Here is a 15,595-nt window from a genome sequence, read left to right as displayed (position 1 = left end):
AAAACAACAAGATACAATACACTGTACACTCTGTTATAAACAACAAGATACAATACACCATACACTCTGTTAGAAACAACAGGATACAATACACTGTACACTCTGTTAGAAAACAACAAGATAAAATACTGTACACTCTGTAAGAAAACAAGAAGATACAATACACTGTACACTCTGTTATAAACAACAAGATACAATACTCCATACACTCTGTTAGAAACAACAGGATACAATACACTGTACACTCTGTTAGAAACAACAGGATATAATACTGTACACTCTGTTAGAAACAACCGGATACAATACACTGTACACTCTGTTAGAAACAACAAGATACAATACACCTTACACTCTGTTAGAAACAACAGGATACAATACACTGTACACTCTGTTAGAAACAACGGGATACAATACACTGTACACTCTGTTAGAAACAACAGGATACAATACTGTACACTCTGTTAGAAACAACAGGATATAATACTGTACACTGTTAGATACAACAGGATATAATACTGTACACTCTGTTAGAAACAACAGGATACAATACACTGTACACTCTGTTATAAACAAAATGAAACAATACAGTACACTCTGTTAGAAACAACAAGATACAATACTAAACCCTCTGTTAAACAACAGGATATGATACACTGTACACTCTGTTAGAAACAACAGGATACAACACACTGCAAACAGTGTTAGAAACAACATGATCTAACAACACGCTGTAAGGTAAAGGCATAAAAAACATTCAAGAGCAGTAAGTGTAATGGTATATACAACAGGTCTGGATATTTGACAGAGCAGTAAGGGTAATGGTATATACAACAGGTCTGGATACTTGACAGAGCAGTCAGGGTGATGGTATATACAACAGGTCTGTATATTTGACAGAGCAGTCAGGGTGATGGTATATACAACAGGGCTGGATATTTGACACAGCAGTAAGGACGATAGTATATACAACAGGTCTGGATATTTGACACAGCAGTCAGGGTAATGGTATATACAACAGGTCTGGATACTTGACAGAGCAGTCAGGGTGATGGTATATACAACAGGTCTGTATATTTGACAGAGCAGTCAGGGTGATGGTATATACAACAGGTCTGTATATTTGACAGAGCAGTCAGGGTGATGGTATATACAACAGGGCTGGATATTTGACACAGCAGTCAGGGTAATGGTATATACAACAGGACTGGATATTTGACACAGCAGGAAGGGTGATGGTATATACAACAGGTCTGGATATTTGACAGAGCAGTAAGGGTGATGGTATATACAACAGGTATGGATATTTGACACAGCAGTAAGGATGATGGTATTTACAACAGGACTGGATATTTGACACAGCAGTCAGGGTAATGGTATATACAACAGGTCTGGATACTTGACAGAGCAGTCAGGGTGATGGTATATACAACAGGTCTGGATATTTGACAGAGCAGTCAGGGTGATAGTATATACAACAGGTCTAGATATTTGACACATCAGAAGGGTAATGGTATATACAACAGGTCTGGATATTTGACAGAGCAGTCAGGGTGATGGTATATACAACATGTCTGGATATTTGACACAGCAGTAAGGGTTAGGGTATATACAACAGGTCTGGATATTTGATAGAGCAGTCAGGGTGATGGTATATACAACAGGTCTGGATATATGACACAGCAGTAAGGGTGATGGTATATACAACAGGTCTGGATATGTGACAGAGCAGTAAGGGTGATGGTATATACAACAGGTCTGGATATTTGACACAGCAGTAAGGGTGATAGTATATACAACAGGTCTGGATATTTGACAAACAGTCAGGGTGATGGTATATACAACAGGACTGGATATTTGACAGAGCAGGAAGGGTGATGGTATATACAACAGGTATGGATATGTGACAGAGCAGTAAGGGTGATGGTATATACAGCAGGTCTGGATATGTGACAGAGCAGTAAGGGTGATGGTATATACAGCAGGTCTGGATATGTGACAGAGCAGTAAGGGGGATGGTATATACAACAGGTCTGGATATATGACACAGCAGTAAGGGTGATGGTATATACAACAGGTCTGGATATGTGACAGAGCAGTAAGGGTGATGGTATATACAACAGTCTTACCTTCCATCATAACACATATACTTTTAGTTTTGGTCACTGAAACACAATGTGTCCTAAGTGTTCAAGTAAATCATTAACATCAGTGTTACTACAGCACTTTCAGCTTCACAGTGAAGTAACACAACAGGTGAATAAACCTTAAACAAACGCTAACAGTAGTTTTGATAGGATGCCCTATACCATATTGAAGTTTCATATTTATTTATTTTATCGTTTATCGAAAAATAATCTGAACATAGGATAATGCTTTTATTATGATGTATGACCAGTATAATATTTTATTGCCATGTTTCCGCCCAAAGGAAATTTTGTACATATTTGCTGCAAAGGTAGCAACAATTGATTAACACAATTTTGTATACAAACTATTGCCTGTTACATGTATTTTTAGATTCAAATGATTTACATTGATTATCATATTTTATAAGCATGTTAACTTATTTTAGGAACCAAAGAGAATAAAAGCAAATTGAACTCCAGGTTACTAAGATCCTTGCCTTGGTTTGATCTGTTTGTGTTTTACGTCCTTTTTACAGCTATGGTCATTTAAGGACGTGCCAGGTTTTGGTGGTAGAGGAAAGCTGGAGTTCCCGGAGAAAAACCACCGACCTACGGCCAGTACCTGGCGACTGCCCCACCTAGGCTGGGAACCCCCGACCCAGTGGTAGATGGCTACTGGTAATAGAATGTCAGACCCCTTAACCACTTGGCCACCGCGGCCCCTTCCTTGCCCTTGGACCTTCATTTTTGTTCAGTCCTAAGAGAGTGTTCAGAAACACTGCTAACAATGTATTATAACTGTCATTCATATATTTACTATAAATAAATTGAAGTATGAGAGTCACTGATAAGTGATGGTTTGGACAAGTATTTAAACTATTTAACTTTTGACCCCTTGTCCTAACCTTGACCTCTTAGGTCAAAGGTTATGATCCATAAGAAATGTAGCAATGATCTGACCTTTGTCCCAATGGACCTGATAGTGTAATAAGACAGACGATCTGATCATGATAAACAAAAGTTTCAAAAGGAAAGGTTTGTCATTCCTTTAGAACACATAGTCTACAAAATGTGTTAATAGACACACGCTGGACACACACAGACAAAAATAATACTATAAACACTGTCTTATTTCATTGGGGATGATATGACAATTGATTCCAAAATAAATATGTCAGACTCCTGCGGTATTATGATCTACCTGGCTAGGAGCTAAGCGATTCATTAGAAATAAACTCAGATATGCAAATATTGACTCTTATTACAAAATTTTATATCCAGTTCTTTATTTGATATGTGCAGACAGGAACACAAACCTTCAAAGTTGAGTGTTATGGTGGCAGTGGACTCGCCAAGGGTGTTCTTAGCCACGGCCTTGTACTCCCCACCATCTTCCTTGGCAGGGTTGGCTATCTCCAGACACACAGTGTAATCGTTCTTGTTAGCACTAACTGTCGTCTTGTGGCGCCCTCCATCCTTTATTATTTTTGTGCCCTGGTACCACACAATCGTTGGTTTTGGGTCGGCAGACAATTTACACTCGAACACGATTTTGTCTCCTGCCTGTTTGATGACAGGTTTCTGAGTGAATATGGGTTTCTGACCCTGAGCTTTCTTCTCTTCACCTGCAAACAATGGAGAACAGCTCTAGTCACAGTAAAAGTAATAAAACTGTTTGAAAACGCAACCAGAAATCATGTTAGATATGATGTTTAGAATGATAAAGTTTTATAATGTAACCTGGAATATCAAAATATAACCTGAACTATTATAATATAACCTGAACTATTATTATGTAACCTGGTTATATTATAATATAACCTGAACTATTATAATGTATCCTGAACTATTATGATATAACCTGAACTATTATAATGTAACCTGGAGCATTATAATTTAACCTGAACTATTATAATGTAACCTGAACTATTATAATATAACCTGACCTATTATAATGTAACCTGAACTATCATAATATAACCTGGACTATTATAATGTCTGAACTATTATAATATAACATGAACTATAATAATATAACCTGAACTATTATAATATAACCTGAACTATTATAATGTAACCTGAACTATTATAATGTAACCTAAACTATTATAATATAACCTGAACTATTATAATATAACCCGAACTATTATAATGTAACCTGAACTATTATAATGTAACCTGAACTATTATTATGTAACCTGAACTATTATAATATAACATGAACTATTATAATATAACCTGAACTATTATAATGTAACCTGGAGCATTATAATTTAAACTGAACGTTGCTTTGTTATACATCAACATCAATAAACTCTGTCTAAAAACATGTGTGTTACTGAAGTGAATAGCTTAGATGCTTGTTATTCATTAAATTAGAAGGAAATTCCCTTTAACTCATCTACCCCTGAAGACACATTTGAACTCTTCTAATTCAAAGGGTGGAATAGTTCATTATGAAATTTCAGGGGTGAATGAGTTGATAGGTAAGCTAACTATCTACCGTGTAGGTAACTGTTAGCTGAGGAGGGCACCTCAGTTACTTAACTATTGAATGATTTACATACTGTCAAAATTAAGCCTGATTGTAGCATTGCTCTCTCCGAGAGCATTCTTAGCTGTAACCCGATAGTTTCCAGCATCCTTTGCATTGACTCCATCAATTTCCAGTACAATAAAGTATTTCTTCTGGTCCTGTGGACTGGTAGTAATTTTGATACGATCTGCAATAAAGCAAGGAAAAGATCTCAAAATTCATTTCATAATTAAATAGTGATGATACTGTTGGTTTCACATTTGGTTTCATTATAATATTTAATGGCCAAAGAACACCTGTACAAAGGAAAAATTTATTAATTTGAAATTAAAAATAAAGATAACTTTTCTTTCAAAAAGGCTCTGCTTATTTTATGAAGAAATTTAAACCAAACATTGAGACGAAAGATTTTGCAGAACTGCCTGTTAGGGTCATTGAAGTCAAAGATTTCATAGAAATATTAAGTAGCTGCTAGATAGAGTCATTTGATTCAGAAGATGGAATGGTTTTCAGGTAGGATCTTTAAGACGAAAGACTTCACATATATATGGGATAGGTAGGATACTCTGAAAATGAGATTGAAGATTTCTCATAAAATAAGGGGTTTATATACTGGATAGTTTTCCTTTATACAAATGCTGAACAGAACTATAGAGAAGAATCATTTATACCAAACATTTTCCTTAACTCATTCACCCCTGAAGACACATTTGAACTCTTCCAATTCAAAAGTTGGAATAGTTCATTATTAAATTTCAGGGGTGATGAGTAAAGTATTGAACAGCTATAGTGTACTCTGTACATTGATGTAGAGTTTTGTTAAAGGGAGATAACCTACCACCAGCCTTGATCAAAGTATCGTCCCTGAACCATGTGATCTCCGGAGCAGGGTCGGCTGTCAGTTGACATTCAAACAACAGTTTACGTCCATTGTCTGCCTGCTTGGTAACAGGCTTCTGTATAAAGTTGGGAGCAATTCCATCTTGTCTGAAATAAAAACAACTTAGTTACGAACAATCCTTTGTGATAAGATAGTTTGTTCTTTTTGCTATATGAAAAAAAGATAAAAATTGTTTTTTAAACAAATGTCTGCCGATCTCTATTAATATTCATCTTATTATTCCACATTGCTCTCAGAAAATTGTATTCAGTATAATACACAACAAATATGAAACACACACAACATACTTTTTTATGGAAAAGAATGGAGGAAAGATAATAGGTCCAGTTAGAGGGATATAAAGTAACAATTACCTGCCACAGGGTTCTGATATATATAGAGCATGGCAGAGCTACTTTAGGGATATCAAAGCCCACACACTGGTAAGTGATCAATTAGTTAACAAGTGTCTGTGTACTGTAGGAAATCGGACCTCTACCATACATGGACACTGACTCCACACTATCAAATAGCAAAACCAGCCTTTACTCTCTGCAGTCATTACAATACAACTAATCCACTTTCTCAAGCTGCTAGGTCTCCAAACAAACAATGTTTATTCACAACAAAAAAATTAGTACAATACAAACTCCATAATATATTACCAGAACATTGGTAATACACTACTACAATATCATTCATATGTGGCAGATTTTAATTGTACATAGGAATTTCCCTTTAGCTCAGTGGCAGAGCATCCAACTAGGAAGTCTGGGATCACAGGTTCGATCCCCAGTGGAAGCACACAACTCTCTTTCCTGTTACAAATGGTGTCCTTGGCCCTTCCTGTGGTGACAGGGAGTTAGAACCTGGGTTGTGGAGTTTGGAGGATACAAGCACAAGAGGATATAAGCACCAGAGGATGTCAGCATCATGTGATATAAGCACTAGAGGATATAAACACCAGGTGATATAAGCACCAGAGGATGTCAGCACCATGTGATATAAGCACTAGGTGATACAAGCACCATGTGATATAAGCACTAGGTGATACAAGCACCGTGTGATACAAGCACCAGGTGATATAAGCACTAGGTGATATAAGCACCAGGTGAATTAAGCACCTAGTGATATAAGCACCAGGTGATATAGGCACCAAGTGATATAAGCACCAAGTGATATAAGCACCAGGTGATACAAGCACCAGGTTATAAAAGCACCAGGTGATATCAACACCAGGTGATATAAGCACCAGGTGATACAAGCACCAGGTGATACAAGCACCAGGTGATATAATCACCATGTGATATAAGCACCAAGTGATATAAGCACTAGGTGATACAAGCACCAGGTGATACAAGCACCAGGTGATATAAGCACCATGTGATATAAGCACCAAGTGATATAAGCACTAGGTGATACAAGCACCAGGTGATACAAGCACCAGGTGATATAAGCACCAGGTGATACAAGCACCAGGTGATATAAGCACCAGGTGATATAAGCACTAGAGGATTTAAGCAACAGGTGATACAAGCACCAGGTGATATAAACACTAGAGAATTTAAGCAACAGGTGATACAAGCACCAAGTGATATAAGCACCATGTGATATAAGCACCATGTGATATAAGCACTAGGTAATACAAGCACCAGGTGATATAAGTACCATGTGATATAAGCAACAGTTGATACAAGCACCAGAGAATATAAGCACTATTAACATTTAATAAGCATGAAAATGATATGCCTTTTTGTTGACTACTTTATATCTTGGCAACACACACAAAATCTCCAAAATAGCTCATCCCAAACACTTGATATCTATATAACACAATAAGGGAAGGGAGGGGCCCAGTAAAACAGTTAACTAATTTCCTAAGAGATTAGGTCTACTCATTCAATTTGGAAAGAATGATCCAGTTAATATTGTATCTCAGGAGTGAAAGTGTTTCAGCTATAGGTACATGTACATTGACTAGTGTGAGTTGTAAGACTGAGTATGGGTTTTTGCTAAATTAAAAAGTGGAATACTTATATCAATACCATGACTATTTGGTATAGTACAGTGGTCTGGACTAAACAAAACAATAGAAGCTTTAGAATTACATATTTATTTGTCATATTTACTTCAGGTGAAGAGGGCTCATGTATACCACAGGGCAGCTTTGGTTTTCCACTCCTGAATTATGTATTCTGTAGGAGTACATGTTTTACTATAGTAGCGTTCTGTAACTTTTCTACTACACTCGACAGGCTAGTCAGGCAAGCGTACAGATGTGTTTGTTGTTTTCTGACGTAGTATAGATAAGACAAACTATTATCTAACAAAGCCACTTTCCAGCCTCCTGTTGTGAAAGTCTACAAGAGTTGCACCCCTTCCAGCAGTGTGCTATGATTCAATATCATGAAAAGACTAAGGAATAGGCTGCACCAGTTGTAATTGTGAAGAAGATTTCCACTTAAGGTCTGTTTATACACAGGAGATACAACAATACTAACTCATTTACCCCTGGAGACATATTTGAACTCTTCCAATTCAAAGGTTTGAATAGTTCATTATGAAACTTCAGGGGTGAATGAGTTCGTTATGAAATTTCAGGGGTGAATAAGTTAACTTCTGAATTTTCATAATGAACTATTCCAACCTTTGAATTGGAAGCGTTCAAATGTGTCTTCAGGGGTGAATGAGTTCCAGGATGTTTTTTTCTGGTTTTGAGTGACTTTTGATACTTGACATCAATATCCAGTACACCCTATTTTAAATATTGTTTAAACTACGTTTAGCAGCCAATTCTGTAAGGTGTAGCTATCAGTCAGAAATCGGTGAACTGAGCAGATTACATCCTAATTGTGTGTAACAGAAGAAAGAGGAAATGTAATGGCCAGACCGGGGTTCGAACCTGGAACCCTCCGAACTCTAGACGGACGTTCTATCAATTGAGCTACCTGGACAGAGACGATCAACCCAGCCCAGTTCCGCTTAATTCCTCCCTTCTTTTTCTAAGTCTTCGCCCCCGAAGACACAACTATTTACAACCCAAGTTCGGGTATCCCCTTGCTAAGCGTACTTCCAAGAAACAAGGGTTGGCAAGCTCGCCAATTTTTGTAACAGGAGTGAGAGAAAATCTAATGGCCAGACCCGGATTCGAACAGGGGACCCTCCAAACTCTAGATGGACGCTCTACCAATTGAGCTACCTGGTCGCTGACGATCAACCCAGCCCAGTTCAACTACACACATATAGAAAGATCATATTTGTCATGTTGTCTAGTTTTATCTGTAAACAAGCTAGCAAACATTATTTTAACAGAGTTATGTACAACATTAAGCCCCCCAGTACCCATTATTGACATTGATGTATATCTCCTACAGAGGAAATATATCCCTCCCTGTGATACTAACTCGTCAATTACATTAAACACCAATGTAACCTTTTCACCTCTACCAGATAAACCAGCTGTGCAGTGTAAACCAAAATTCCATAGCCTACATTTTAACTTATGGTATTGGACTTTGCATGCTTTACAAGCAACAGTGTAGGCAAACTAGCAGAAAAACAAATGTTTCAAATACTTCCAACATCTTACACCTGCTGATAGAAATCTCATCAAAGGCTTTAACTCATTCACCCCTGAAATTTCATAATGAACTATTCCAACCTTTGAATTGGAAGAGTTCAAATATGTCTTCAGGGATAAATGAGTTAAATTTGGTCCCCAGTCTCAGGGACATTGCCCTGCTTATACGAATAAACAACCTTTTTTATTCCAAACTAAGTGAAAGACGAAGCCGGTGGGCCGTAACAGTCACCTATGTAAAATGCAATTGTTACATGTTATTGACAATTGTGATAAAGAATAACAGTAAATATAATCAAAAACATCTTTTATTTTTAACTGTAGATGAGCTTTTAGAAAATTATGTTGGGGAGTGACCAACACTTTATATACAGCTATGAAATGATAATACTGAATAAAGAATACCCACCGCCCCACCTAAACGAGGATATAGTTTAACTGCAATCATATCAGAATTCCATTCCTATCCCGAGCTCGTTGTGTTTGAATATTACACCTAGTTTTCCCCTATTCCTCAATCGCCTAGACTGGCCGCGTCTCTAGAATATTTAATAATTAAGAAAACAACTTGAACTCTAGAAATGTTGATCACTTGGATGTCTGATTCTAGACTAGGTTCTGAACTAGGGGGAGATAAGCTAGTAGTAAAATGCAGCCAAGAAATTCTTCATAAACTTAAGGGCTGGTAGCCAGTCCATCAATCGCCTTGCATACTGTGTATCTTAGCAATGGATAACAGAACCCACAAAACCTCAACTAAAAGTAAAGGCGTTGGCTCCACACATTCAACAAAATTCCATCTAAATTTGAATTGTATTCCACTGAAAATCAACAAAATGTACCTTAATTAGAGATTAGAGGAAATCTTACCAACATGAATAAGAGAACTGTTTAAGACAACACAACTTCCCATGCTACAACCTATAATCATAACATGCAAATAACTTCTCTGACATCTTTTTATAGTTACAGACCTACAGCCTAATATCTATCGTCTGACAACATGTAACATAGCTCTGGATGGGTGTAGCTATTTCCTGTAGGTACATACACATAATGGACAGACCATCTTCAGCTTTCAGAGCAATAACCCAGGTATTATTTACATGTGTACACCTTGGCAAGCTTCCATCAGATAGCAGCAGGAACAGAGGAGAACTTTCTCAGCATGCATTGCACCTTGTAAGAATAGGCATTTCCTGTCTTGTTTTAGAACTTTTCTTTCAGATCAAATATGTAAAATACAGGCCACTTGCCACGATCACAGTTTAGGGACCGTAAACCAAGATACTGTAGTTAAGGTCAAATCACTATGATCCTAATACTTAATTTCATCTCGGTTATTCTTCACAGGAACTCGGAGACAAGTTATTAACTCATTCACCCCTGAAATTTCATGATGAACCATTCCAACCTTTGAATTGGAAGAGTTCAAATGTGTCTTGAGGGGTGAATGAGTTGAAGACAAATAATTGGTTTGAGGCAGGAGCATATGCAAGTTTATAACCCAACTCCAAGATTATCAGTTTAACATCATAACACAAACATCGTAACACAAATGTACAGATAGCAAAATGAAAAAGTACAGGTACAGATCACATGGTCTATCTATACAGGTACAGATCACATGGTCTATCTATACAGGTACTGATCACATGGTCTACCTGTACAGATCACATGGTCTATCTATACAGGTACATATAACATGGTCTATCTATACAGGTACTGATCACATGGTCTATCTATACAGGTACATATAACATGGTCTACCTGTACAGGTACAGATCACATGGTCTATCTATACAGGTACATATAACATGGTCTACCTGTACAGGTACATATAACATAGTCTATCTATACAGGTACAGATCACATGGTCTATCTATACAGGTACATATCACATGGTCTACCTGTACAGGTACAGATCACATGGCCTATCTATGCAGGTACAGATCACATGGTCTATCTATACAGGTACAGATCACATGGTCTAGCTATACAGGTACATATAACATGGTCTACCTGTACAGGTACAGATCACATGGTCTATCTATACAGGTACAGATCACATGGTATATCTATACAGGTACAGATCACATGGTCTATCTATACAGGTACATATAACATGGTCTACCTGTACTGGTACAGATCACATGGTCTATCTATACAGGTACAGATCACATGGTCTATCTATACAGGTAAAGATCACATGGTCTATCTATACAGGTACTGATCACATGGTCTACCTGTACAGGTACAGATCACATGGTCTATCTACACAGGTACAGATCACATGGTCTATCTATACAGGTACATATAACATGGTCTACCTGTACAGGTACAGATCACATGGTCTACCTGTACAGGTACTGATCACATGGTCTACCTGTACAGATTACATGGTCTATCTATACAGGTACAGATCACATGGTCTATCTATACAGGAACTGATCACATGGTCTACCTGTACAGGTAAAGATCACATGGTCTATCTATACAGGTACATATAACATGGTCTACCTGTACAGGTACAGATCACATGGTCTATCTATACAGGTACTGATCACATGGTCTACCTGTACAGGTAAAGATCACATGGTCTATCTATACAGGTACATATAGCATGGTCTACCTGTACAGGTACAGATCACATGGTCTATCTATACAGGTACTGATCACATGGTCTACCTGTACAGATCACATGGTCTATCTATACAGGTACATATAACATGGTCTATCTATACAGGTACCGATCACATGGTCCATCTATACAGGTACATATAACATGGTCTACCTGTACAGATACAGATCACATGGTCTATCTATACAGGTACATATAACATGGTCTACCTGTACAGGTACATATCACATGGTCTATCTATAAAGGTACAGATCACATGGTCTATCTATACAGGTACATATCACATGGTCTACCTGTACAGGTACAGATCACATGGCCTATCTATACAGGTACAGATCACATGGTCTACCTATACAGGTACAGACCACATGGTTTACCTAAACAGGTTAACATTAGGTGGTCTTCCTATACAGGTACATATCATATGGTCTATCGATACAGGTACGGATCATGTGGTCTATCATACCTGTACAGGTAAATATCATGTGGTCTACCTATACAGGTAAATATCAGGTGGCCTACCTTTACAGGTAAATATCAGGTGGTCTACTAAAACAGGTACAGATCACGTGGTCTATCTATACAGGTAAATATCATGTGGTCTACCTATACAGGTAAATATCAGGTGGCCTACCTTTACAGGTAAATATCAGGTGGTCTACTAAAACAGGTACAGATCACGTGGTCTATCTATACAGGTAAATATCATGTGGTCTACCTATACAGGTAAATATCAGGTGGTCTACCTTTACAGGTAAATATCAGGTGGTCTACCAATACAGGTACAGATCATGTGTGCTATCTATACAGGTAAATATCATGTGGTAGATCACATGGTCTATCTATACAGGTACTGATCACATGGGCTACCTGTACAGGTACAGACCACATGGTTTACCTAAACTGGTAAACATTAGGTGGTCTTCCTATACAGGTACATATCACATGGTCTATCTATAAAGGTACAGATCACATGGTCTATCTATACAGATACATATAACATGGTCTACCTGTACAGGTACAGATCACATGGTCTTTCTATACAGGTACTGATCACATGGTCTACCTGTACATGTACAGACCACATGGTTTACCTAAACTGGTAAACATTAGGCGGTCTTCCTATACAGGTACATATCATATGGTCTATCGATACAGGTACGGATCATGTGGTCTATCATACCTGTACAGGTAAATATCATGTGGTCTACCTATACAGGTAAATATCAGGTGGCCTACCTTTACAGGTAAATATCAGGTGGTCTACCAATACAGGTACAGATCATGTGGTCTATCTATGCAGGTAAATATCATGTGGTCTACCTATACAGGTAAATATCAGGTGGTCTACCAATACAGGTACAGATCATGTGTGCTATCTATACAGGTAAATATCATGTGGTCTACCTTTACAGGTAAATATCAGGTGGTCTACCAATACAGGTACAGATCATGTGTGCTATCTATACAGGTAAATATCATGTGGTAGATCACATGGTCTATCTATACAGGTACATATAACATGGTCTCTCTATACAGGTACTGATCACATGGTCTACCTGTACATGTACAGACCACATGGTTTACCTAAACTGGTAAACATTAGGTGGTCTTCCTATACAGGTACATATCATATGGTCTATCGATACAGGTACGGATCATGTGGTCTATCATACCTGTACAGGTAAATATCATGTGGTCTACCTATACAGGTAAATATCAGGTGGCCTACCTTTACAGGTAAATATCAGGTGGTCTACTAAAACAGGTACAGATCACGTGGTCTATCTATACAGGTAAATATCATGTGGTCTACCTATACAGGTAAATATCAGGTGGCCTACCTTTACAGGTAAATATCAGGTGGTCTACTAAAACAGGTACAGATCACGTGGTCTATCTATACAGGTAAATATCATGTGGTCTACCTTTACAGGTAAATATCAGGTGGTCTACTAATACAGGTACAGATCATGTGGTCTATCTATGCAGGTAAATATCATGTGGTCTACCTATACAGGTAAATATCAGGTGGTCTACCTTTACAGGTAAATATCATGTGGTCTACCAATACAGGTACAGATCATGTGGTCTATCTATACAGGTAAATATCATGTGGTCTACCTTTACAGGTAAATATCAGGTGGTCTACCAATACAGGTACAGATCATGTGTGCTATCTATACAGGTAAATATCATGTGGTAGATCACATGGTCTATCTATACAGGTACAGATCACATGGTCTATCTATACAGATACATATAACATGGTCTACCTGTACAGGTACAGATAACATGGTCTATCTGTACAGGTACTGATCACATGGTCTACCTGTACATGTACAGACCACATGGTTTACCTAAACTGGTAAACATTAGGCGGTCTTCCTATACAGGTACATATCATATGGTCTATCGATACAGGTACGGATCATGTGGTCTATCATACCTGTACAGGTAAATATCATGTGGTCTACCTATACAGGTAAATATCAGGTGGTCTACCTTTACAGGTAAATATCAGGTGGTCTACTAAAACAGGTACAGATCACGTGGTCTATCTATACAGGTAAATATCATGTGGTCTACCTATACAGGTAAATATCAGGTGGCCTACCTTTACAGGTAAATATCAGGTGGTCTACCAATACAGGTACAGATCATGTGGTCTATCTATACAGGTAAATATCAGGTGGTCTACCAATACAGGTACAGATCATGTGTGCTATCTATACAGGTAAATATCATGTGGTAGATCACATGGTCTATCTATACAGGTACTGATCACATGGTCTATCTATACAGGTACATAAAACATGGTCTACCTGTACAGGTACAGATCACATGGCCTATCTATACAGGTACAGATCACATGGTCTATCTATACAGGTACTGATCACATGGTCTACCTGTACAGGTACAGACCACATGGTTTACCTAAACTGGTAAACATTAGGTGGTCTTCCTATACAGGTACATATCATATGGTCTATCGATACAGGTACAGATCATGTGGTCTATCATACCTGTACAGGTAAATATCATGTGGTCTACCTATACAGGTAAATATCAGGTGGTCTACCAATACAGGTACAGATCACGTGGTCTATCTATACAGGTAAATATCAGGTGGTCTACCTTTACATACTTGGATGTTGATTTACACAGACAACTATTGAATTTAATACTCTAATGTATCACAGGGCAGGTGTCAGAGCTAATGGCACACAAGTTGTTTTCGTTTTGCCAAATACTAATTTATTATAAAAAGTCACATCTCTCAAGGATAAAGTCAACATCCAGAAATGAGATTCCACCAATAACAAATGGACACAACGGAAGGAACATAAATTATAAAAACAGAAATACTTACTGTTTCTGGCCTTGTTTAGCTGAAACAAAACCAAAAAATATACAATAAATGACTTTCAATGATAAAAAAATACAAACAAATCAAAAGGATAATAATAATATAATTTACAGTTTTGTCGTCTCTCGAACTACTGTATACATTACTGTCCTGTCGTCTCTAACTGCTGTATACATTACTGTCCTGTCGTCTCTAACTACTGTATACATTACTGTCCTATCGTCTCTCTAACTACTGTATACATTACTGTCCTATCCTCTCTAACTACTGTTAGATTACTGTCCTATCGTCTGTCTAACTTCTGTATACATTACTGTCCTATCATCTCTAACTACTGTTAGATTACTGTCCTATCGTCTGTCTAACTTCTGTATACATTACTGTCCTATCATCTCTAACTACTGTATACATTACTGTCCTATCGTCTGTCTAACTTCTGTATACATTACTGTCCTATCGTCT

The 15,595-nt window shown here is 37.6% G+C and overlaps 1 protein-coding gene across 16 annotated transcripts in view; it reads right to left on the bottom strand.

Moving 5' to 3' along the window:
* LOC110445868 (twitchin-like) overlaps positions 1 to 15,595 on the bottom strand; it is a 191,456-nt gene that overhangs the window by 145,166 nt on the left and 30,695 nt on the right. For 15 of the 16 annotated variants that reach the window (XM_021490707.1, XM_021490699.1, XM_021490768.1 and 12 more), the window contains exons 3-7: positions 15,137 to 15,155; positions 5,501 to 5,649; positions 4,694 to 4,849; positions 3,443 to 3,751; positions 2,127 to 2,162 (exon numbers count right to left, since the gene is read on the bottom strand). In XM_021490707.1, coding sequence (XP_021346382.1) covers positions 2,127 to 2,162; positions 3,443 to 3,751; positions 4,694 to 4,849; positions 5,501 to 5,649; positions 15,137 to 15,155 — 669 coding nt within the window. The remainder of the gene's footprint in view (positions 1 to 2,126; positions 2,163 to 3,442; positions 3,752 to 4,693; positions 4,850 to 5,500; positions 5,650 to 15,136; positions 15,156 to 15,595) is intronic. The other variant, XM_021490750.1, reaches the window with a different exon arrangement.

The sequence above is a fragment of the Mizuhopecten yessoensis genome, unplaced genomic scaffold (genome assembly GCF_002113885.1).
Source record: "Mizuhopecten yessoensis strain PY_sf001 unplaced genomic scaffold, ASM211388v2 scaffold267, whole genome shotgun sequence".
NCBI lineage: Eukaryota > Metazoa > Mollusca > Bivalvia > Pectinida > Pectinidae > Mizuhopecten > Mizuhopecten yessoensis.
The sequence above is the reverse complement of the archived record's forward strand: the minus strand, read 5'-3'. Positions and strand labels throughout refer to the sequence as shown.